Source organism: Pipra filicauda, unplaced genomic scaffold (assembly GCF_003945595.2).
Source record: "Pipra filicauda isolate LSUMZ 115617 unplaced genomic scaffold, ASM394559v2 scaffold80_size11013439_pilon, whole genome shotgun sequence".
Classification (NCBI taxonomy): Eukaryota; Metazoa; Chordata; class Aves; order Passeriformes; family Pipridae; genus Pipra; species Pipra filicauda.
In genome coordinates this window covers 846,555-869,591 of record NW_024104987.1, presented here as the reverse complement: position 1 = coordinate 869,591, position 23,037 = coordinate 846,555, and the positions used below count along the sequence as shown (strand labels likewise).

Sequence of the window (23,037 nt, the reverse complement as noted above, 5' to 3'; positions counted from 1 at the left end):
TGAGACGGCCTCTCCCGCATCCCTGCCTGCACGGGAGCGCCTGGGGCCGCCCGCGAGCGGAGCTGCCTGCGGCACTGGGACCGGAGCGTCCCAGAGCATCATCACCGCGCGGCACCCGAGGCGCTTCACAAATGCCGTTGGATTAATTAGCAGCGAGTGTGTCATGCCGTGTGCCGGCCTGCGCGGCGTGCCGGGAGCACATGGCTCCAGGAGACCCGGATTAAATATGGATGAGACGCGGGGCGGGGAGCGGCGGGAAGAGCCCCCCCGGAGCAGCAAGGGGGGCTCAGCTCCGTGTCTGGGCAGGGCTGCGTCAGGGAAACCACAGAGACGTCGGCACAAGGATACAGAAATCCCTCTGTCTTCACCACACAAAAATTGGAGGGGGGGTGTACAGGCAAGACATCCTTCCCCTCCCCAGCACGGATCCCAGACGCAGCAGCGTCATGAGCAGTGATGCTGTTGGGAGCTCAGGCAGCAGCTCCAACCTGCACGTGAACACCCCGAGCAGCGAGTGGGGGTCGAGGGCTCAGCTGGGCACCACCGGGAGGGTCCCGGCTGTGCAGGGGCTGCCAAGCACCATCCAAGGCTCCCCAGGGACACGGCTCCGAGGAGCCACTTGCAAGGTGGCTCAGGGGGAGCACAGGGAGATGGGCAGCCAAACACTGCATCTGGGGCACCAGGCAGGGCTGGGGGAAGTCCCGGCTTAGGAAGGGAAAGCGTCGGCCCCCTGTGAGGGCAGGAGGGGAGCAGGACCCTGGAGCTGCAGGGCACCAGCTGGGGCACAGTAGGCAGCTGGAAACCACCCCGGGCACTAAGTCAAGGCCAACAGACCATTCTGGTCCCAGGCAGTGAGTCACCGCTGTGACTGTCCCTCAAATGCCACTCAGGAGCCTTTGCTGGCAGGGCATTGTCTCCTCCGTCCCTGTGGCACTGCCCGGGCATCCTGCCAGCACAGCCGGGGAAGGGGCTTCCTCGAGCCCTTCCTCCCACCGGGGGACCCAACCAGGCCTGGCCAGGGCCACACAGAGCCAGCAATTGCAGAGCAAACTTTGCTTTTCACACCTTCCAACCCTCTCCAAGGTGATACCTCCCCATCCCACCCCCACCAGGGGCAGGGAGCTGCCGGGAACACGGGCCTGACCCCCCTTTTTGCCTTCTCAGAATAATTTCACAGCCTTTTCCCGGGCTCCTCCTCCTGCGATTTTCCCCGGCTGCTGCCGAACGCCACCTTGACAGCTGCTTCCTCCATCCTTCCCATTCATCCCTGATGGATTATGCAGGGGCTGGGATCTCAGACTCCACCAAGGAGTTCTGGGGGGATGATCCTCTGGCCGGGGATCCTACGAGGGATCCCACCCCCATCCCAGGGGCACACAGGGATTTATTTCCCACCAGAGGGTCCCCGACTAAGCCCCGTTCCACCCCCGGAGAGCCTGAGGAGCAGAAGGAAGACTCTGTCTTCCAAAGCTGATTAAAAATAGATGCAGCATCTCGCTAATTATGCTGATTAATTAGCAGTTGTGGAGCATGGTGGGCACAGGAGGGGGCACACAAGGGCGGGGGGTAAAAGCGGGGCCAGAGCCCACCCTGTGCTGCCCTGGCAGCCCCAACCCCCCCAGGTTCCCCACACCTTCCAGGGTACTGGGGCAGCACATCTGGGGGGTCCCCACGCCCCCACTTCCCTCCCTATCGGCAACAGATGCCAAGTTCCACAGCGCTGCTGGAAATCAGGTCAGCAGTAGCCTGCAGCAGACTGAACATTCCTCATCCTGCCCAGGCTCTGGTGCCAGTGGGAGATGCCACAGGGCAGCCCCGCGCCAGCGGCCACCCCCGGCCCGGCTGGCAGAGAGGGAAGGAGGGATGGAAAAGTCTGGATCGCCCCATAAATCCCCTCCAGCCAGAAGGGATGAGGAGGGAGGCAGGGCTCCCTCACGCTGCTGACTCAGTGCTTGTGGAAGCTGGGCAATGGCAGCAGCCCCCCAGATGCCCCCACACACCCCGAATCTCTCACCCAACACCTGATGGGGTGGGGAAAACCCCGCGGGGACAAAGCTGTGCTGATTTATTCCCTCTGGAAAGGTGAGCAGGATCTCGAATGCCCACAAAGCCCAGAGTGACAGCACCCACCCCCAGCTCACACCAGCCTTTCCCTTCCAGCCCCTCCAAATCCTCCCCACGCCCAGGGACAGGCAGGGGCTCTATGCACCGGTGCTGGATGTGGGATGGGCTGCTCCACAATTGGCAACGCTTTCTGCTCCCTCCCTGGATCCCATATGTTGGTGCCATTAATATTCATGAGCTCTGTGGAAGCATCCGGAGCTGGGAGAGGAGCCCCGGCACAGCCCCGGTGGTCTCGGTGCTCGGGGGCCCGAGTCGCCCGATCCCCCCGGACCCCACAGCCCCTCTGCTGCAGCTCGACCCCTCCTCAGCCCCATCCGCACTCCCGCCATCCAGGGCCCTTCCCGAGAGCTGGGGCAGGGGCACCGTCCCTCCCACACTCCCGCTGTGGCTCTGCCCTCCTTTCCAACCGCTCCTGCACCCTCGGCTGCTCCCCTCGCTCCCAGCGCAGCTCGGCTGATTCCGGGCGGGAGGATGGAGAACAGCAGCGGCGCGGGGAGGTTATTTCCAGCAAAATGGAATTTATCCACCTGCAGCCGGAGGCTCGAGGAGGCTCCGGGCAGGGACCACACAGCCCTGCCTGACCCTGGGGCTTCGGCCCCGGGCTGCGGAGGGGGACTCAGTGGAACACCAGGAGAGCTGGGAAGTTGTCCTCAAGGGATTAGGATTTCCCACGGGTGGGGTAGAGCCTGGCTCCTGCCCTGCCCCACCACCCACCCTGGGGCCACAGAAGTGTCAGGAAGGAGCAACAACCACATCAAATTAATTGGATCCCGGTTTACTGCAAACAAAGTGACATTTACCTAGCAGAGTAATTGATATCCAAGCAATTTGTTGGAGTAACCTCATTATATGCCAGCTGGATTTCCCAAACCCTCCCAATCCCACTCATTACGAACAAGGTTTGTGTGTTAATCAGAGCTCTTTAATCACGGGGGTGCCCATCATCATTCCAGCAAGTTACAAAGCCTCCAGATTCATCACAGACCCTGAACACTCTCCTAAGAATCTGCTGGATGTTTTATTAGCAGGCGATGGTGCTCCTCGGGAAGACGCCGAACATTTCCCTCCCAAGCGATGGCTCAGGAGCAGAGCCGGCTCCTGGCACCACCTCTCCTCCCTTTCCTCCCCTCCCCGCTGGCAGCTCTCCCTCCCTCCCTGGCCTGGCTGATCAGCTCCTCCTCATCCTCAGCGCACGATCAGGAGCTGTTCCCACATCAGAGAAACGGCTCCAGTCAAAACAGGGCCCGGGAGGTGCCGGTGCCTCTGGCAGAGCCACCCACGCCAGGAGGGCACGTTCAGCAGCACCCCCCGGGCATGGGGCTCCTGGTGGTCCCGAGCCCAGACCCCTCCTTGGGTGACTCAGCCTGGGCAAGGCTTCACCTCTGCCCCCGGAGGCCCCAGCCCTGCCAGCCAGGCCTCCTCTGGGCAGGGGACACGGGACCCTGGGGACGGAGGAGAAGGTGCCACAAAGCACTGGGTCCTTGCTGAGCTGCCCAAGAGCTCCCTCACCCCTGCCCTCCCTCAGGAGGGGACACAGCCCCAGCCCCCCAGCAGGAGAGATCCGTGTGCCCCCCAGATCTGCCACCTTGCTCAGGCTGAGCCCTGTACGAGCTGCTCCATCACCCTAATGACACAGCTCATAATTATCTCATTTGCTATTAATTTGCTTGTCAAGAGAAATTCCACTCATTTGCTTTTAATTAATGGGGCCTTAAAATAAAGCCACGGGGCTGGGAGGGCTCTGGTGAGAGGTGTCTGCAGCAGGATCAGAGAGGATCAGCCCAGACCAGCAACGGGAAGGGCAGTCGGGTGGAGAACTATTTATAGGACAAAAGGAAGGGAAAATCCAAAAAAAAGGACAAAGGGACAAAAAAATCCTGCAAGGGAGCCATGATGCTCCCCCAGCTCCCTTTGCACACCCGGGCACTGTCCATGGGCACTGGACACTGCATCCAAGAGGCCTCTGTACACCCTGACAAGGCTCAGCTGCCACAGAGGGAACCAACACGAAAAATGCCTGTTTGCAGCCAGAGATGGAGGCTCAGAGCTGAGGAACAGCATCCCTGCTCCGAGAGCCAAGGGGACACAGCTGCCCCAGCAGCACCAAACGCACTGGGAATGTGGGAACGAAGGGGGTCTCAGCTGCCTGGGTGCACCCAGACCATGGCTCAGTGCTGCCAGTCTGCAGCTGGACCAGGATTTGGGCAATCATGAGAAACAGCCCCTCCTAAACCCACCTAACCACGCCAAAAGGGGAGAGGGATGAGAATTGGGGGTGGGGAGGGGGGAAATCCCAATGAGACACTTCCCCCGTCCTCAGCATGAGTGTCCCAAAATACAAACCCTGAGTCACCAGAGCTCCACCCGTGCAGTACAAACTCACAGGCAGCACCTACACTGCCACAGGCTCCAGACACGGAGGTGGGAATTCATCCCACCCAGCCTCAGACACCTGTGACAGAGCTGCTCATCCAGACTCCCTCGAAACTCAGCAAACAACAGATTTTCATCCTAAGACATCTTCTCTCCCTTCTCCAGGGACCCCAGACACACAGTGCACACGTGGGGATCCTCCTTCCTGATCTCTGGGTGTCCACAAAACTCAGGGGAAGCAGATCCAGATAATCTGTAGCAGAACAAACCATTCATCACCTGACTGGGCCAGAGCCATCACTGCCACATCCCTGATCCCAGCACTCCTCCAGACTCACACCCTGTTCCCCAGCAGCACTGAGGGGTGACCAAGGCCAAAGACCCCTGCAGAGACTCCTGAACAGTCACAGATAGAAATAGTGAAGAGGAAAGCCCCCCTGCTGATAACAAAAGGCTTTACAACCAGTCAGTAATAAGTATTTTCCTCTGGTTCCCAACAATTTAACACCCAGAACAGCCAATTTCCAGCAGTCAGAGTTAAAAAGGACAAGACATGTATGAGTTTACTTCGAAGGACACTCAAGCTCCACTCTCTGAGTTTCTATTAAGAGGTTTCATGCATTACAAAGCGATTTTCCCTTCCCAGGGGTATAAGCCAATTAGATAAAGACCAAGTTAATCCCTTATTGTGTCCAAAGAGCCGCAAGCAAACACCAAACACAAAGATTAGTCTTTTCCTTTAACCACTCTGGGTTTGGGCAGCTGAGAGAGCATCCCATGGCACAGGCAAACCCCAAACCCAGGGGAGCAGAGCCCCAGCTCCAACAGGGCTGCACAGGGGCTGCCAGGTGCCACTGGCACAGCAGCACCATCCTCCACCTAAACCCTACCCAGGTGACTTTAATCCAGAGTCATCCGAGTTTACCTGTACTGGAATGAGAAGAGTTCAGAGACTCACGCAGAGGGAAGTCAGGGCAGTGATGCAGAGCCATGTGATTGGGTTTTTGATGTCTGTTTTTTTTAACTTGAGCTTCTTTCCTCACTCCCTGCTGGGCCAGCCAAGGACAGCAGCACCCCCAGCCCTGGGTCCCTCACAGGGTGAGCACATGGACCCCACATGTATCAGAACACCCAGACCCCAGTGGGAAGAGGGAACTCCCAGCAACAGACCTCAAACAGCCACAGCCTCACATTCCTATTGACAAACTGGGCTCAATTCCTTGAGCTTCCACCCAAGTCACACCTTTGGCTGCAGAACCTCCCCCAACCAGCACTCCCCAACTTTCTCATTGTCAAATACCAACCAGAAACACACAAAAAAAATCACCAACAGATCGGAAGATAATAAAACCATAGACACTCACCCACTCAGCTGCACAGCCAGGTCAGGGGGAGCCACAGCCCCATGTGCTGAGGGAACCTGCTTTCCAGCAGAGCCATCCCAAAACTGCCCTAGTCCCACAGGCCTTTGGCACAGCTGAGCCAAATAAGGGGCTTCAGCACAGCTGGGATAAATCTGCAGGGGGAGTGGGATGATCCAGGGATGAGCCTGGGCTGGTCCTGTGGCTCCCAGCACAGGCCAAAGCCTGGGCCAAGGTAATGAGCAATTCCAGACGGATTTCCCTGGTGTTCTGCCCGAGAGAGGTGGGCAACAGCTGCCCCTGCCCACAGTGTGCCACCTGTGCCCAAATCTGTGACAGGCTGTAGGGGACTGTCCCCAGGGTTGGTGAAGTCGCTGGTTTGTGTGTGGTTGGAATAAGGAATGGATGAACTGACAGCAGTGCTGTGGCCCCTGGGAAGAGCCAGGACAGGTGCCAGACCAATTCCTCCCAGTAAGAGCTCCCAGGTCAACAGCCCCAGTTGGGGGTGTGGGGTGCCCAGCCCAGCAGAGCAGAGCTGTGCACAGCCAGTCCTGCCTTGCTAAGCCAGACTGAGTGTCCTGCAGGGATACTGGGCCAGGAACCCCCACAACCCCCCCCATCCCTGGGATCAAAGGAGCAGCTTCCACCGAGACGGTTTTCCCTTCCCAGTCTCCGTCCACCCACGAACAAACTCTGCTGTGAAACAGCTCTGAGGCTTCCCAGGAGACGGCGGGGCCTGGGAGCTGCAGCTGCTGCAGCCTTGGCTTTCAAAACACGTCAGTGAGGGCTTTTGGGCAGTGCCCTGCCAGTACCTGTCCCTCCCTTCACCACTTGCTCAGATGGGCCCCCAAAGCTCCCCAGATGGACCCTGGGGGTGCAAGGTTTTTTGCTTCCTCCCTTTTCCCACCCAGGTTTCAGGAGGAAGTGCAGAAGGAACCAGCCCAGACCCCAACCCAGCAGACAGGCAGAATGGGCTGGATTTTGTCCTCCCCACCCAGAGCAGCTCCAAGATTGAGAAAAGAACAACAAATGTTGTACAAGAAATTTATGCAAAATTGAGGTTAAACAGCCCTGACCTGAGCACCCTTCCCCAGTCCCAGGAAAGCATCCTTCTTTTTCTTTAGGCTGGAATCTCACACAGCCATGTCAAGAACTCCCATAGCTCGTGTTCTGCTCCTGCTGCTCTTTGGGAACAGTCAGGAACCACCTCTCAAACTCAGCCAGGACTCCAACCTCGGGAGGAGAAGCTCTGGCCCTGCAGACTGGACGAGGGTCGAGGATTGATTCGGGCACAGAAGCTCCACAAACAGCTGAGCTGCTGCTGGGCCAAGGTACAGGCACAAGGAGCTTCTTCCAGCCTGGCACCAGAGCTCCCAGTCCACCCACAGGGCAAAAACTCCAGCCTGGGATCTGGCCACCCTGACTGATGTATCAGGAGAGACCTCCCTCCCTCCCCACCCTTGATGGGAAATTCTCCTTTCCCCTGAGATGATCCTTCCCTCAGGAAGAGCTGGGCAGCACTGTGGGGCTCTGGCACAGACACTGTCACCCCTGTCACCACCACGGCCCCACGGCAGCTCCCACAACACCAAACAGGCAGAAGCTTCTCAGGTCCTGGAGCTCAGAGCCCCAAACCTCTTCCAAACCCCTTGGCCAAGTCTTGGCTCCGTCCCCTCCCCGCTGGAGTCACACAAACACCTGAACAGGTGTCCCCTGCCCATCTGCCAGGGCCAGCCAGAGCTGGGACGGGGCTTCTGCTCCCCAGAGATGTGCAAAGGGAATGGGAGAGCACAGGTTGCAGGGATGGGGGGAAGCTGTTCCCCTCTCTGTGCCACAGAGGTGTGGTGGGAGCCACAGGCCAGCTCTGGAGGTTAAATGCCTCAACAGCTCCTTGTAAATCACCTCCTGCAGCTGCTCAAGGACTCCAGTGAGTTGCTGCAAACTTACACGTGAGCCTTTGCTTACACAAAGATTTTAACAATACTCAAAACCAAACCCTGAGAAACCGCTGCAAGGACTATCCTCGAGCAGAAGCTGCTCTGCCAGTCCAGTCCACCAGGACGTGCACAGGGCTGGCACTGTCCCAAGGGACATGGCCTGGCATGGCTCTGCCCCCCAGGATGGCACCAGGCCCCTGCACTCGACAGAATGCAGCCTTGAGGGAGAGGATCCAGCGAAGAGGAGCCCTGCAGGTTCTTCAGGCATCAGATTCATCCTCCAGTTCAGCCTCCTTTTTGCTGCTGGGAAAAAGAACAAGGGTCACAGACAAAAAAAAGTAGAAACCAACAAGACCAAACAACAGTCACTTGGTGAAAAAGGGGCTCAGACACAAGGTGTGAGATACAGGATCACCAATGGAATGAGTTTGGGGGTTCTGGTGCACAACCTCCAGAGCAGCCCAGGTGAGCTCCAGCTCTGCCCTGGCAGGCAGGGGTTAGAGATGAACCCTGGCACAACCAGGGGACACCCAGGCTGGCACTCACAGGGCCAGGCCATGCTGTGAACTGCCACCACAGCAGAGAGAGCCCCTCCTTCTGCTCCTGGGTGCACGACTTCAGGAGTCGAGGAGCTGAGCAGGGCAGGAGAGTTGCACCACCCAGGGGTCCCAAGGAATCCGTAAGAGCTGCCTCACCCAGCGTTAATCCCCCACTGCCACCACCAGCCCCCTTCACTCCTTCTGGTCCCTCAGGACCCTGGAGCCCTGACACACGTGGCTCAGCCCTGAGCAGCTCTGGGGTCATGGCCATCAAGCACCTGTCCAGCCTGGTCCTGCTGTGGGTCTGAGGGAACCCAACAACACTCCTGTGAACTTTGCAAGAGAGGCAGGATGGTCACAACTCGAGGAGCTCCTGCACCTCAGAGGGCTTGCCATGGGTTTACACCAATAAACTGAGCACCCACTGGCCCATGTTATGCAAGAGTGGGGGAGTCTGACCCTCCCCTGAGATCCAGAGGCCAAAACCAGCTCCCTGAAGGTATTTCTGTCCACCCTCATGTCACACCTGTAGGCGTTAGTGCTTTGCTGATCACCGGTGCCAAAAAAAGACCAAATCCCCACTGACCTTGCCCAGCTCAGGACACGGTGCTGTGAGGGAGAAACGTGTGAAGCAGCATGGCCACACTGACCAGAAACCACCCTTTCTGCAGGCAGCACATGTCACTTGAGCTCACCTTGTTACCCCTCCTGGCCCTTTAATGCCATTACTGCAGCTCATTCCATGAGCAGATCCCCTTTGGAAAGGCACCTGCTGGGCTGCCCACACACCCACCTCTCTGGCCTGGCAGGTCTGGCCTCCAGTGGTGCACACAGCTGCTTCCGAATGTACTCCCTCGATCTGATGTCAGCCTGGAACCAAGGAGGAAAACGGGTGGGAATAGTCTGACCAGCCCAGCTGGAGCCTCCCAGTGTGCCCAGGAACACTGGATGGTTGTGTTCCAGCAAGGCAGGACAGCTTGGGGCAAGGACAGCACTGACAACATCCCAAGAGCTGTAAGAAAGCACTGCTTGACATTCACTGGGTGTTCTTGTCCCCCTGAGCAGAAGACTCTCCAATGCCATGACAAGCACATCCCAGGCTCTTGGATAACTTTGAGAACCAGCAGTTGATTTTTACAGTCCCTCAAAGTTTTTTTCTTTTTCAGAAACTTCTTTCCCAAACACATTGTGACATTTCAGAGCAGCTGCTGTGCCCCACCTTAAAGGCAGAGTGTCTCTCTCCACTTAAAAAGCAGGATGTGACCTTCCCAGCTGGAAAAGCTTCACAGCATGCAGTGATGATGCTCAGAAAGTGGGTTAACACATCCCTGGTGGCTGTCCTTGAAGCATTTGCTGCTCTCACCACTGTGCTGCCCCTGAGGAGCCTCTCCTGCACCCCAAGCAGCCCCCACACCCCTCAGCCCCAGAGCCCTGGGTGGAGGCTGTTCCTGCTGCTGCTGGAACCTGCTCCACAACTGCAGAGCCATCCTGCCAGCTGAGAATGAGAGAGAGTTACATAAGGGGTGGTTTGTTTGGGAGATTTTTTTCCCTTCTCTCTATAATTGGACAGTTTCATAACTGAACTGACAAATAACTTTGATCACTCTTCAGGATAAGCGATTACGTGATGTATTTTATAACCAGGGAAGGAGGCTGCTCGATAGTCCCTACGGGGACACCAAGGAGCAGGAGGCACAGCTACCAACTATTTTTCTAGGGAAGAAAAACCCCAGCCACGTTCTGCTGAGAACATCAGCTGATGCTTGATTAGGTGGCAGTTCCCAGCCAGTGCTCACTCCTAGTGCAGTGCTGGAGTCAGCTTATCCTGGTGATTAACCACAGGCTAATCAATAAGATGGATCACTGCCCTGTAATAATCCTCACAGATTTGGGCTATTTTCAGAGGGGATAGTGCTGGCTTTGGAATTGTTGCTTTGTCTGTTTTCTGAGGGGCAGTGGTGATCCCTGTGCACACTGCAAGACTGCAGGGGGTACACCCAAAGGGAGCTGGAGTCTCAGGATTCCAGAGACCGACACCCACTCTCAGAGGAGAGGGCTCATGGCTTGTCTCTCACTTATCCTGAGGGCACGTGTTTACTGTTTCACAGGAAGTGACCTGCAGGCCTCCTTCTGTCCTTCCTGGTGGGCTGGAGCAACACCAGGCTGTCCCATCAGCCCCTTCCTGAGCCAGCAGGAACTAGCTGGGCAGGCACGAGGCCAGCAGGAGCTGAAGGATCACCAAGTGAGCGGGTGTTTGGTGAGCAGCTAACCAGGAACCTGCACCAGAGAGCAGAGCAGGGTCCCAGTGCAATCCCTGTCAGCCGGAGAGAGCGAACAGCTTCTGTCTCCCTTCTGTGCACAGGGATCCTGGGACTCCAGACCTGGAGTATGGATGAGCACTGGAGGGGGATTCTGGCCCCTGCCAGGAGGAGGCAAGGGCAGGTCTCTGCAGGGCTTGGTACTGTTCAGGGCCACTCACATTGAGTGCTGTGCTTACTTTTCTGGGATGACAGCTCCTGCCTACCCCAATTCCTGCCTGGGAGCTCTGAATGACCTGTGCAGGTCTGTGCAGAACCTCACAAGCTGGCTGGGCAGAGATCACCCCATGCAAGCACATTTCTCCCAGATGGGCCTGGCACTGGCACGTGGAGTAAGGACTAAGTAGGATGTAAATATGATTGTAGGTGACAATGAATTCCCTCTGGTCTCTCTGAGAGATCACTTTGCTCACCTGCACCACAGCCAGTTCCTTGGCAGCACGACCACACTGTGGGCTGAATGCAAATCGAGCTGTTCTGATTCCTGCCTGGATAGCACTGCATTCCCAAGAAGCACCACATCCCCTACCATAGACTGGCCAGCCCTGCCTCTGGGAGAGCAGATCTGAGTTCCCACAGCAGTTGCACAGCACTGCACATGCTGCCCTCACACAAACCACCACCACAGCCTCAGGAGGCGTGGGCAGCTGAGCTCTCACATAGCATTTCACTTCCAGGGCTGCCAGAACTTACAAACCAGGAGCTGATGATCCACAGGTCTTTCACAACACTGGGAAAGCCATGAGCACATCACCCATCAGGTCTGCAAGCTTGTCCTGGCCAAGTCAGCCATCCATGGCAGGATTCTCCACAGCCTTCTACTTCCTAACTCCAGCTTCAGGTGCTCAAGAGCTGAGGCTTCCAGGTCTGCCCTGTGCCAAGATCTGCGACAGTCACCACACAGAGGAACTGCAGCAGGGACAAGTCCCATGGAAAGGTTTAAGTGTCCTTATCTCCCTCTACAGTAAACACACTCCCTTTGGATTTTTCATCTCTTGACAATAATTCACTCCATCACTCTAAGAAAAAGGTCACAGAGAACTGGAAGATTCTCCGAACATTAGCAAATCCTGGAGATAGCTGGAAGCGAAACGAGGGTGATGAAAAGCTCCAAGACACCTTTTTGTTTCCAAAGGGAATGCTTTTCCCTTCCCTTTGAACACGCCGAGCTGCAGAGCTGGCTCGGAGCTCTGCAGAGGCATCTGTCCCTGGCTGGAGATTACATAAGGAGCTCCCCCAGCCTCCTCCTGTCTGGCAGGTACTGGGGATGAGATTAGAAACTCCAGCTCTGCTATGGACACCTCGAGGCTTGCTTTGCTCCAAGGTGTAAGATTTGCCTCTGGTTTCTGAGTAGAGACTCAGTGCCCAGAGAACACCACGGTGCCCGTGAGCAGCTCTGGCACAGAGCCCTCAGCAGGGTCACCCCAGCACTGCTCTGGGGGGGCTGCACAGGTGGGCAGACCCCCAACACCCAACCAGCACAGCAGCAATGCCAGTGGGCTGTACCAGGGCAGCATTAGGAACAGGGACACCTGAGCAGGCCCTTGTAGATCTGGGTTGTGGAGCCACCGACAGCAGTGACCCCAGGAGAAGGGAAGCACTTGCCAGGCCAGAAGTCCTGAAGTCTTTATGCTTCTCCAGAGCATTTCCTGAAGCTCTGCTACGATTTAATCAGCCAAGGCTGAGCCCTGGTGGCAGCTGTGGCTCGGTGACAGTGATCCAGTGCTGTCCCCTGCTGGCTGGGCCCGCGGCTCCGGCCGGAGTGCGGCAGCGGGGAAAAGCCCAGAGGAGCAGCACTGCGGGCTGTGCTGGGCTCCAAGTGCCCAGGAAAGCTGCATTCCCGGCTCCTGTGGATGAACAGCAGCACCACGGGAGCTGGCTGCAGAGAGGAACCAGGAAATCAGTCAGGGCTGGGAGGGCTGCCGGGCACTGCGTCAGGAGGACAAGCACGGCCACGGGAACGTGATCACGGGCTGGGAGAACAGCCCAGCAGAAGGGTGTCAGCAGCAGAGGAGGCTCTGCAACACACCACAGGCTTGGCAAACACAGCCCCCCTGCTCCCTGCTGCCCTGCTCCAGGCCTGCCTCCCCCCAGCCCCGGGGCCGTACCTGCCGGATGGGCTCCGGGACGCGGTACCTGCAGCAGGACCTGACGAGGCGCACGGCTGTGTCCAGGCTCACCCTGTGCCCCACGGAGATGTACAGGGGCTTCGAGCTGTTGTTGTAGCTCCGCAGCACCTGGGCGTTCAGAAACGAGAGACTAAGCACCCAACAGGCTCCCTTAGAACACACAGAGGGGCAGGTGAATTATGAGCCAGGCAGTCGCCCTCAGAGGGTGGGGTGGTGGCTCTGTGTCTGCAATTCCCAGCCTTCCTGAAGCTCTTCTCCATCCCAGTGTCTCCTCACAGGGACTGTTTGTCCCTCTGGACCCCTGTGGCCCTTCCCCAAACACCTCACACTCCTCTGGGATGCAGGGACACGTGCCAGTGCAGACTGACACCAGACACAGGAAGTCTCTAACATCTGCCTGTTCCTGTTCTCCTCTGAGTCAGATGCTCCCATACTGCATCCTGGTGAACTGCCAGGGAATTGGCACCTCTCCCTGATTGGAGTGCACACGCAGGGGTGCCAAAGCACCTCAGGTGCCACAGCCACAGACGTGATTGTACCCAACACCTGAACTGGCAACTCTCTACGAACATCTGAGCTCTCAGGAAGGGGCTGGAAGTGTTACTGGTCCCTGTTCACACCTGCCTTCCTGAACTGGGATCACTGAGATAGCCCCACTATGGAAACAACATCCTCATGGCCAAGTGTTCAGGGAACCCCCCACAGCTTACCATGCCCAGGACTCTCCCTGAAGTGCCTGTCAATGGGAATGTATCTCCTGACCTCTGCAGGGAACGAATCTAGGGATAAACACACACCAGGTCAGGTTGTTAGGATGTATTTGTATGTAGCTGTGCCAGATCCCTTGGGATATTAAAGAGCAGAAATAAATTCCCAGCCTGGCCTAACCTGCTCCCTGTGCAGCTCATCCCTGGCCAAGCCATCCACCTGCAGGAGGTTCTTGGCCACTCCAATGCACGGCAGATCCGTCAGGACCCCGAGGTGACAGGCCACACCAAATCCTGCCAACAACGAGCCACTGTACCCCCAGGACACCAGGGAACTGGAATGCCAACTGGCAGCACAGGGACCAGGACAGCAGGCCCATTCAGGAACAGCCTACCTCTGTGATGGAGCAGCCCATTCCCATCTACCAGAAGCACCTGAAAAAGCCAAAGCAGAAATGTTACTTCCTGAGCACTCCAAGGAGCAATCAGTGATGTTGGCTCCGGGAGGAAGGAGAAGTCTCTCTCAGTTCTTTAATTCTCTCTGTAAGGCTCTTCCTGGGGTGCTGCCTGTGCCTGACTCCAAACCAGCAGTGTGAGCTCTCAGTGGTACCAGTGTCCTGCACACACAGCAGGGCTCCTGCTGCCACAGGAGGCCTGGCTGCTCTTGGCCCCACATCCCTGCTCCCTAAGGAAGGGACAACGGATGCTCCAACACACCCGTGGAGAGCATCCAGTGCGGTCTCCAGAGGGAGAACACCTTTCAGCAGGACTCTGTGCCCACAGGACACCTCAGCTTGGGACAAGGAAACACAGCACACCTGAGGTCTGAGCTTGGGCTCCTCCTGCTGAAGTCTCTGAACAGCTTCCACCAGGAAAGGGACCTCTCGGAAGGCCAGGAATCCAGCCACGTAGGGGGCAGTGACGGCCACCATCCGGCAATCCTCGTACAGCACCTGGAGCAGGGGGAGACAGAGACAAAATCCTCCTGGAGCAGGAGGAGACAGCAACAAAATCCTCCTACAGCACCTGGAGCAGGAGGAGACAGTGATAAAATCCTCCTGGAGCAGGAGGAGACAGCAACAAAATCCTCCTACAGCACCTGGAGCAGGAGGAGACAGCGACCTGTGAGTGCCAGGGGCTCCTCCTCTGGCTCGTGTCCCCTCCTCTGATCCCTGCTGCTGGATCTCTCCCACAGAGCCAAGGGCTCAGGGCTGTGTCAGTGTGTCACTGGGGACTGATGGCAGGAGAGGGCTGGACACACCGTGCCCTGCCTGGGAGTGAGTCCTTGAACACAACCAGGGCAGCTCCTGAGAGCCAGCAGGAACCCCACCCTGCCAGGGCAGCACCAAAGGGCCAAAATAAACCCTGTAAGGCAGGACAAAAACATGATCGGCAGGGCAAGGCAGGAATCACAGCAGGACCTGAAATTCAGCTCATAAAAATCCCAGCAGCAACATCAAACTTTATTCCTCTGCTTGTTAGAGCTTTTATAGTGAAAGATAATTTTTACATCATTTTGAAAGCTGGGAAAGAGACCAAAAAATTTTATTATTTCAAGTAAAATGACTGTAGGATGTGGGATCCATGGCGGATTTGGAAAGACTTTTCTAAGTCCCATCCCATATTATCAGCTGGTTCCCAGCAGGAACTCACACACTTGAGTGTTACAAACACTTCTCCCTGTCCACAGGCACTGAGGGACATCAGCTCCTTTTGGCTCCTTCTGGGAAGTGGCTGACACTGATTATTTCCAACACAGACCCAAAGCAGTTGTTGTGTTGTACGTGACAAGGGCTGCATCTCATCACGGCTTGTGAGGTACCAGCCCCCCTGAGCAGACACTAAGCCAGTCTCTGGACACCTTGTGAGTTCCCAGCCATCCTACAAACCTCTTGTGATCAGCAGCTGTTTGCATCACATCTTCCTAAACTTATGTCTAAATCCTTACATGTATTTTTTCTCTATCTTTTTTGTGAACACACAATTGGAGGATTTGCTGAACAAACCCAGAATCACAGAACCATGGAATAGTTTAAGTTGGAAGGGACCTTAAAACTCATCCAGTCCCACCCCCTGCCATGGGCAGGGACACCTTCCACTAGCCCAGGTTGCTCCAAGCCCCATCCAACCTGGCCTTGGACACTTCCAGGGATGGGGCAACCACAACTTCTCTGGGAAACCTGGGCCAGGGCCTCCCCACCCTCCCAGGGTGGAATTTCTTCCCAATATCCCATCTAACCCTGCCCTCCTTCAGCTCAAGGCTGTCACACGGGCTACCTGAGCGATGCCCTGCGGGGCAGCCCCGGCAGGGAACGGCCTTTGTGAAATCTTCCTATGAACTCCTATAAACCCCTCGTGTCCCGGCACACCTGGACAGAGCCCTGGAGCGAGGGGCTCACCCGAGTTACCTGGAGGGCCGGGTAGCTGAGCACGACCAGGGAGGCGCAGGCGCTGGTGTCGTCTCCTTTGATGTAGGATAAATCCACACCTCCCACTCTCTCCAGCCCGGTGAAATTCGGGTCTTTCTGCCACTCCTCCGTGTCCTGCTCCACCACGCCGGCCTTCAGCCGGGCCTGCTCCCTGCAGAGACCCCGGGGCCGCACTGAGAGGGGGGTCCCTTCCCCAGGACTCCCCGTCCCCGCCAGCGGTGCCCCGGGGAGCCCGCAGACCCCGCCCGGGGGCAGAGCAGCGGGGGCTCTCCCCGAGGGTGGCCATGGCTGTGCTCGGTGCAGCCCCGGGGCCGTCCCTCCCGTCCCCCCGGTACCGTTCCCAGCAGCGCCGCTCGGGCGGGGCGGCCATGGCGGACGCGGGGCCGCCCGTCCCTCCCCGCCACTGTCCCCCGGAACGCGGGGCCGAGCGCGGCCGTTCCGGGCGCGGCGCAACCGTGTCACGGGATCCTGGAACCATGGAGTGGGTTGGGTTGGGAGGGAACTTAAACCTCACCCCTGCCACGGGCAGGGACACCTTCCACCGGCCCAGGTTGCTCCAAGCCCCATCCAACCTGGCCTTGGACACTTCCAGGGATGGGGCAGCCACAGCCCCTCTGGGCAACCTGTGCCAGGGCCTCCCCACCCTCACAGCCAAGAATTCCTTCCCCATATCCCATCTAACCCTGCCCCTCTGGCAGGCTGAAGCCATGCCCCCTTGTCCTGCCATTCCGGGCCCTTGGAAATAGTCTCTCCATCTTTCCTGTAGTCTCCCTTCAGGTCCTGCAAGGCCACAATCAGGTCACCCCAAAGCTTCTCTTCTCCAGGCTGCATGATCCCAGCTCTCCCAGCCTTTCCTCCCAGCAGAGCTGCTCCATCCCTCTGAGCATCCTGGTGCCTCCTCTGGACTGGCTCCAGCAGCTCCCTGTCCCTCCTGTGCTGTTCCCAGGGCTGGAGCAGCTCTGCAGGGGGGTCTCACCTGAGGGGCAGAACCGCCCCTGCCCTGCTGCCCACGCTGGGGGATCAGCCCAGGGTGAGCTGATGATCCACTTGAGGCATCCCAGTAGTCCCTGTGGACTACAGGGCAGAACGAGACGGGGAAGGAGCCAAAGAAGGAACTAAACAAGCTTTATTGGGGCAGGGGCAGCGGGGCCCGGCCCCGGGACAAGGCGGCGGCAGGCGGGGGCTGCCGGGTTAAGACAGTGAAGCAGCCACTTCCTTCATGGTTCCATTTCTCCTTCACAGTCCAGCCCCGCTGTGGTGCAGAGTGAGGAGGTGGCAGCAGCAGGTACCTGGGCAGGAAGGGGGAGCTGGGAGAAGGAGCTGGTTCTGCATCCTGCTGACAACCCAGTGTCGGGAGAAATGCAGACTGAAAAAATAAATCCCTTTTCCCAGCACCAGGGCACAGTGGTTCGTAAAAAAATACTTCATCTTCCTCAGGTGGGTCTGGGGTTGTGGTTGTCCACGATTCACACGCAGCTGCTGGTTCTGTTTCATCCTCCTGCTGCACAGAAGCAGCTCCACATCATGTCTTTGCTACTGAAGTTAGTAAAAAACAACAACCCCAAACCCAAAAAGCAAATCAACAAATCCAAAACAAACCCCCCACCATTCCCGAATCGCCACCCCTGGGTGTTGTGGCACCAACATTCCTGGCAGTGGCCTTTTCCTAACTTTCCCTGCGCTCTCGTTTGAAACGAGCAGCTGCTTTCCAGGTAGCAATTGCATGAGAGAGAAGAATCTCATCTGGGAATGTCTCTTGCAGCTCTGTAGCTAATTCAGAGTCTTTGGCATCAAGGTAAGGCAGGAGTGATTCCTTCAGGCTGGAAAACAGAGCAGAAGTAGCATTAACAGCTACAGCAAACCACAAGTGCCATGTAATATTCGTGTATTCCCACCACCAAAAATACTAAATACACACAGTTTAACAGGTGTGTTTGTAGTGAGGAGGGTTAAACAGCCTGTTGGATTTACAGAGAGGCTGCAGGACCCAGCAAGGGGAGGCTGCAGGGCAGAACTGAGCTGAGAGGCCAAGGTGTGCCTGTGAGAGCTGAGTGGGCTCCTCCTGGAAGGTTGGGCTTGATGATCTTGGCGGTCTTTTCCAACCTTAATGAGCCTGTGATTCTATAATGATTCTATCCAAGTGCCTGCTGAAGTGCTTGTGCTCCTGAGCAGCAGCTCCTGGTGTATTCCAGAGGTGCTCCCGAAACAGCTCATGGAAAAGGAAGTCATACATGCCCAAAATGGGCAGTGTGTCTCAGGACTAAGCTGGATATTTCTAATGTTGCTGGTTGTGCTGTCCCCCAACAGGACAGGCATTTGCCAAGGGAACTGTTCCCACCATGTGCATTCTCAGAGGCAGAGAAGCCTCAGTTAACAACTGTGGTGGGTTTGGGCTGCGTAACTCTTACCTCCACTTGGGTCTGAATTCATCCACAGCTTGGGCACGTCTCAGCTTCAAGACAATCATTTCATGGAGCTCCTGCAGGAAGGTTTCCAGCCTCGAGTGGACGAGGAAGGTGTGGAGGAGCTTGGCAATCTCTGGACTGAGCTCAGCTTTGTAGTCGCGACTGACGTCTGCAAAAGGATCCTAAAAACACAGCGAGGGGAAAAAGACAACCAGACAGACACATTTGAGCAGGCTCCTTGAGAGCAGAGGAGGAGCTGGTCAGAGTTCTGGGGGTGTCATACCCTTCTGAGGCGCAGCAGCTGCTCGGATTTGCGGGTGGAGAGGAGCTGCCACAGGGCTATGCTGTGTTTGAGGTGACATCGTCTGAGGGCCTGCAACAAAAACACAGACACAGATGTAAGGGATGGCTTTGGGAGCCTGTCCCCAGCCTGCTCTACCCAGGCAGGTCACAGCTCAGCAGCAGAGAGTTCATCCAGCCCTTTAACCTGGTTATAGCCTGCCTGCAACAGGCCTCTCTCCCCCTTTCCCCATTTTGCCTTCAATAATCCATCTGTTTGGTACCGTGAAAGGGAGTGGGAAAGTCATAGGGCTGTCACATGCACTGGTCACAACATAGTGCCTTTGCCCTGGCCTCTCTTCACACTCATTAGGAGATAAAAAACCTTCCCCATCACCAGTTTAGAGAGACAAAGGGATGGTTTCAGCCCTGCTCAGCACCAGGCCAGTGTCACCAGGAGCTGACTCAGATCTGAAGTTCTCCCTTTGCTCAGTTTTAGCACTGCAATAATTCTGCTGACACTCCATTGATCCTTCTCCTTCCCGTGCTGTCAGAGCCTGGATCTACAGAGGAGCCTGACCTTCTGCACCTCCTGCACCTGACCTTTCTGGAGGGTTGCAGGAACCTGCTGAGCATCACAAGCTGTCAGGTGCTCCCACCTTGCAAACAGTGGTTGCAGTGGGAGTGAAAATTGCTTCCCTCTCACTGTTGAATGTGGTAGGGAGGGAATTCAATCACCCTGTCAAGCTAAACTTTTGCTGGGCTTGAAGGTCACACTGGCTGGATTTAGCATAAACCAGTGCAGATTTTACCCTGTAAGAATCAGAGCTGTGCCCTCAGGACTCACCTGCAGAACATGAGGGTTTGTCTGGTCCCCCATCTGCAGAACTTGTTCAATGTAGTCAGTCAGTGGCATCTCAGCATTCTCCCCAGCCATGGCCAGGAAGCCCAGGGTGATTTCAGTGAGGGACAGAGCATCACAGACATCACTGTAGGACTGCAGCTCCCCACTGATCATGTTCATCGCAGAACTGGGCAGAGCACTCTGAAAACCAGGAAGTCAGAGCTAATATTAGTTTAGAGCCATTCCTTATCGCTGCTCAAGTTGCTAAACTCATGGAAAAGGACAGAACCTCAGATGTAGGACACCGAAATGCTGAACTGTCTCCCTTTCCTTTGTAAATTCAGACTGACAACACAAGTCCAGACTGTACATATTCAAGGCATGCTGAGAGATCAGTGGGCAAGCCTTCAGATGGACAAGGCAAGGGACAGAAAAGCCAAGAGTTCTTGGGAAGTCAGGGGTCTCATGTTTGCCCTGTTTCCTCCAGTGCAGAAACCCACCTGCTCCAGCTTATTCCTGACATCAGTAAACAGCTGCTCATAGTTCCGGTCATGTCTGCACACGAGGGTAGGGATTCCCTGTCAGAGGAGAGAAACCCACAGCTGTGAAGCTCTGGAGACACTGCCCACCCAGCACAGTGCATGCCTGGCAGCAGCACCCACTGCAGGGCCCCCCCAGCCAGGCAGCACAGCCCCTGCCCTGTCCCACCGTCAGCGTGATGAGCGGCTTCCCCTGCAGGAACTTGCTGATGACTTGCTGCTGGATCTTCTCCAGATCAAAGTCCTGCAACGTCTCCCCTCCCTTTTCCATGCTGTACTGGCAGTTGGACAGGATCAGAGGAATCAGGTCTCTCTCCACCTCGTAACTGATGAGATGCAGGTCAGCCACTTCCGACGGGCTGATCACGTACCTGCAGGGGAGCAAACGGCCTCCATCAGAGAGAGGAGCCTTCCTGCAGCAGGAAAGCTGTGTGTGTGGGAGCAGGAAATGAAACAGAGCCCAAAAAATGGAATAGCAACACACCTGTCATCTTCCTTGATGTGTTTGTTCACCGAGTGGATGAAGTCGTTGTGCAGACCGATGAGGTAACTGGCCAGGGCGGTGGAGCAGAGGCCCAGCCCCTGCCGCCGGGGCAGAAGGACCTCGAGCTTGCTGTCCAAGGTCAGGTCAGCATCACAGTAGCCTTTAGGGAGCTTAATTTCCCCTGAAATAAAGAGAAGACTGTTTAAGGTGGCCCAGAGGCAGCCCAGGCTGAGCAAGCCTCTCCTGAGGAGAATGTAGAGCCTGAGAAAAGCTGTGCTCTCTGCATTAGGGATCAGCACTGAAGCACACAAGTTCAGGTGAGAATACTACAGGAGGGAAACAAATTCTTCCTCTTGCGCCTGGATGATCTTAAAATTTAATGGCCAAGCTCATTTTTGAGGATATGTCTCAGCATCACTGACAGGAGGAACCTGAACTGTGAAAGAGGAGCAGCACTGGGAAAGAAGGTGCTCACCATTGGTGTCCAGAGAGCTTCTCAGCTTGTTCCAGACAGACAGAAACACATTCACTCTCCTCTGTAACAGGTCCCTCATCACATCTGAGGAACAACAGAAAGACAACTCCATGAAACACCTGGCAACACCATGAAACTCCGTAATGCAGGAATTTTCAAAGCACACCACTGAACTCTAGGCAACTGTTCAAACTGCTCGAGAGACTAAACAGACATTAAACACTTTTCTAATGGTATCAAATGGAATCATTTGCTCTGTTTGTTCATATTTTTGTATTATTATCTACTACTGGCCCAGGCTGGATTGATCCTTGGTCTGATTCTGCATAACCTTATGTACTTCAGTACTTTTCCACAAGTACTTAAAAACATCAGTAATTGTACTTAAATACAATTGAAGGAGTCTGTTCAGGAAAGGAAGGAAAGTACATCTATTCCACCCTTTAGGTAGGCCCTGCTCTGGGGCTGAGCTTAGAGAGTGAACATCCCACTGATGCACTGAGGGATTTCTCTTGCCTGTGTCTGAGCAGAGCTCCCACCCCTTGTGAAAAATCTCTTGTGCTCAATTCCCTTTAAAATCACCTGGTGACCTTTCCAACCATAACTCCAGGGTTAAGGTCTCCAGTTCATTTGGATGGGAATTAAAAAGAAATATGAGGTCTTAAGATTGCAAGTTCAAGAGAAGTTTTCACCTTCAGTTTTCAACTGGACAATCCAGCACTTTCTATTTCAGTAATTACAGTTTTGGCAGAGTCTTCTCACCTGAGAGGGGTTCTCTGAGGAATTCCCTGATGGAGCAGCGTTTGATCTCAGCAGTGTTCTGGAATCGCCTCACCAAGTCCCTCTGCAGAGCCAGAATCTCTGGCAGGAATTTCACCAGCCTCAGTTCAGTTTCCTGGAAGAGGAAAGGGAGCCTGTGTGGGTAAGGCTGTGCTTGGACAAACCAGTTTTGGATACTTTTATGGAATTGCTTTTTAAATGTTTTAAAGACAACAATATTTCCACGTGCATTCTCAAGATTATAGCAATTGGTGAGAATAAAGTCACTGGATAATCCAAACATGGTTTAGTCCTGGGCAACTGGCTCTGGGTGACCCTGCCCAGGCAGGGGCTGGAGCTCCAGGGTCCCTTCCCACCCCAAGCAGTCCTTGGCTCTGTGCTCTCTGAACATTCCAGGCTCTCATCCCTGTGTTCCCCCCACCTTCTGCAGGAACTTCCAAAGGAGAGGGACAGTGTCCTTGGCATTCTTTTGCTGGACAACATGGCCCAGGTTCTCCACTGAAATCCTCTTCCTGCAGCTCCACATCTTGGAGTGATGTATGTGGCTGTTCTTTGGCAGCTGGGACAGGAATGCAGCTGGGTCACCATACACTATTTTCACTATGGGATTGGAAGAAATTCTCTCATCCTCTTGTATCTGTTTGTTTAACTTCAGAAGATTTTTATCCAAATCCTGCATTGAAAAAAAAAATAAAATTATTGGACAAATGTTTTCAACTGAGTTAAGCCATTTCTGCTTTTCCAGCTGTACAAAATCAACCCAGCACAACTCGAATCTCAGACTCTCATTTCCACAGGTAGAATAAAGTTGGCTGATCCTTAACCTGCAGCTGTGTCATGGACAGGTTGGCTTTAGGAACAGCTGGGTGAAAAGTGTAGCAGAGGTATTACAGCAAGCCAGATTTCCACATAAATGCATTTTGAACTGCTCAGCTACTGACATTTTGTCCAGCAAATTTCTCACCTTCAATTCAGGAACAATAATTGTGTTTGCAACAATTTCTTCCCATTTGTTTCTCTTCTCCTTGGTAGAGAGAACAGGATCAAACCGCACTGGCCCTGCAACAGGAATATTTCATCTCTTACAGCTGCAACAGCTCAGTGAAAAGAGAGCACAGGTTCTCTCAGTGACATTCCTGATGGGACATCCTTGCAGGTCAGCATGAGGAGCAAGAGCAGTTGCAGAGGTCCTAGAAGCTAAATGAGTATCTGGAGAGTGACGCCCAAACCAGCACACACGTGAATGATGGGGACACTTGTACAAGTCATTCACCCAGAAAGGTTAAACAGCTTGTCCAAGGTCAGACCATGATC

The 23,037-nt window shown here is 55.4% G+C and overlaps 2 protein-coding genes across 3 annotated transcripts in view; both read right to left on the bottom strand.

Moving 5' to 3' along the window:
- Positions 1-3,024: 3,024 nt before the first annotated feature.
- ENDOV (endonuclease V) lies at positions 3,025-16,312 on the bottom strand. 2 transcript variants are annotated; one of them, XM_027725340.2, is made up of 9 exons: positions 16,253-16,312; positions 15,897-16,068; positions 14,307-14,441; positions 13,884-13,923; positions 13,670-13,782; positions 13,492-13,560; positions 12,761-12,889; positions 9,128-9,204; positions 3,025-8,098 (listed from the first exon to the last, which is right to left on the bottom strand). In XM_027725340.2, the coding sequence occupies exons 1-9, from the start codon at positions 16,285-16,287 to the stop codon at positions 8,056-8,058; spliced, it is 813 nt and encodes a 270-aa protein (XP_027581141.1). In that variant the 5' UTR covers positions 16,288-16,312; the 3' UTR covers positions 3,025-8,055. The 2 variants fall into 2 exon arrangements, with proteins under 2 accessions (XP_027581141.1, XP_039246190.1); XM_039390256.1 differs by having other exon boundaries at positions 3,025-8,095.
- A 713-nt stretch (positions 16,313-17,025) lies between these two features.
- The window catches only part of RNF213 (ring finger protein 213), a 47,238-nt gene continuing 41,226 nt past the window's right edge, over positions 17,026-23,037 (bottom strand). Inside the window, exons 57-67 of the mRNA XM_027725367.2 lie at positions 22,688-22,782; positions 22,145-22,396; positions 21,706-21,838; positions 20,944-21,027; positions 20,469-20,649; positions 20,154-20,355; positions 19,946-20,023; positions 19,449-19,646; positions 18,606-18,695; positions 18,326-18,504; positions 17,026-17,737 (exon numbers count right to left, since the gene is read on the bottom strand). Coding sequence (XP_027581168.2) covers positions 17,584-17,737; positions 18,326-18,504; positions 18,606-18,695; positions 19,449-19,646; positions 19,946-20,023; positions 20,154-20,355; positions 20,469-20,649; positions 20,944-21,027; positions 21,706-21,838; positions 22,145-22,396; positions 22,688-22,782 — 1,646 coding nt within the window. The 3' untranslated portion in view covers positions 17,026-17,583. The remainder of the gene's footprint in view (positions 17,738-18,325; positions 18,505-18,605; positions 18,696-19,448; positions 19,647-19,945; positions 20,024-20,153; positions 20,356-20,468; positions 20,650-20,943; positions 21,028-21,705; positions 21,839-22,144; positions 22,397-22,687; positions 22,783-23,037) is intronic.

Excerpts from the sequence above, each read along its gene's own strand:
- ENDOV (XM_027725340.2), bottom strand. The coding sequence starts at position 16,287 with ATGGCCGCCCCGCCCGAGCGGCGCTGCTGGGAACG. Across the intron at positions 9,205-12,760 it reads TCCCGGAGCCCATCCGGCAG|GCTGACATCAGATCGAGGGA; the intron begins GTACGGCCCCGG and ends CCTTGGTTCCAG. Across the intron at positions 8,099-9,127 it reads AGACCTGCCAGGCCAGAGAG|CAGCAAAAAGGAGGCTGAAC; the intron begins GTGGGTGTGTGG and ends TCTTTTTCCCAG.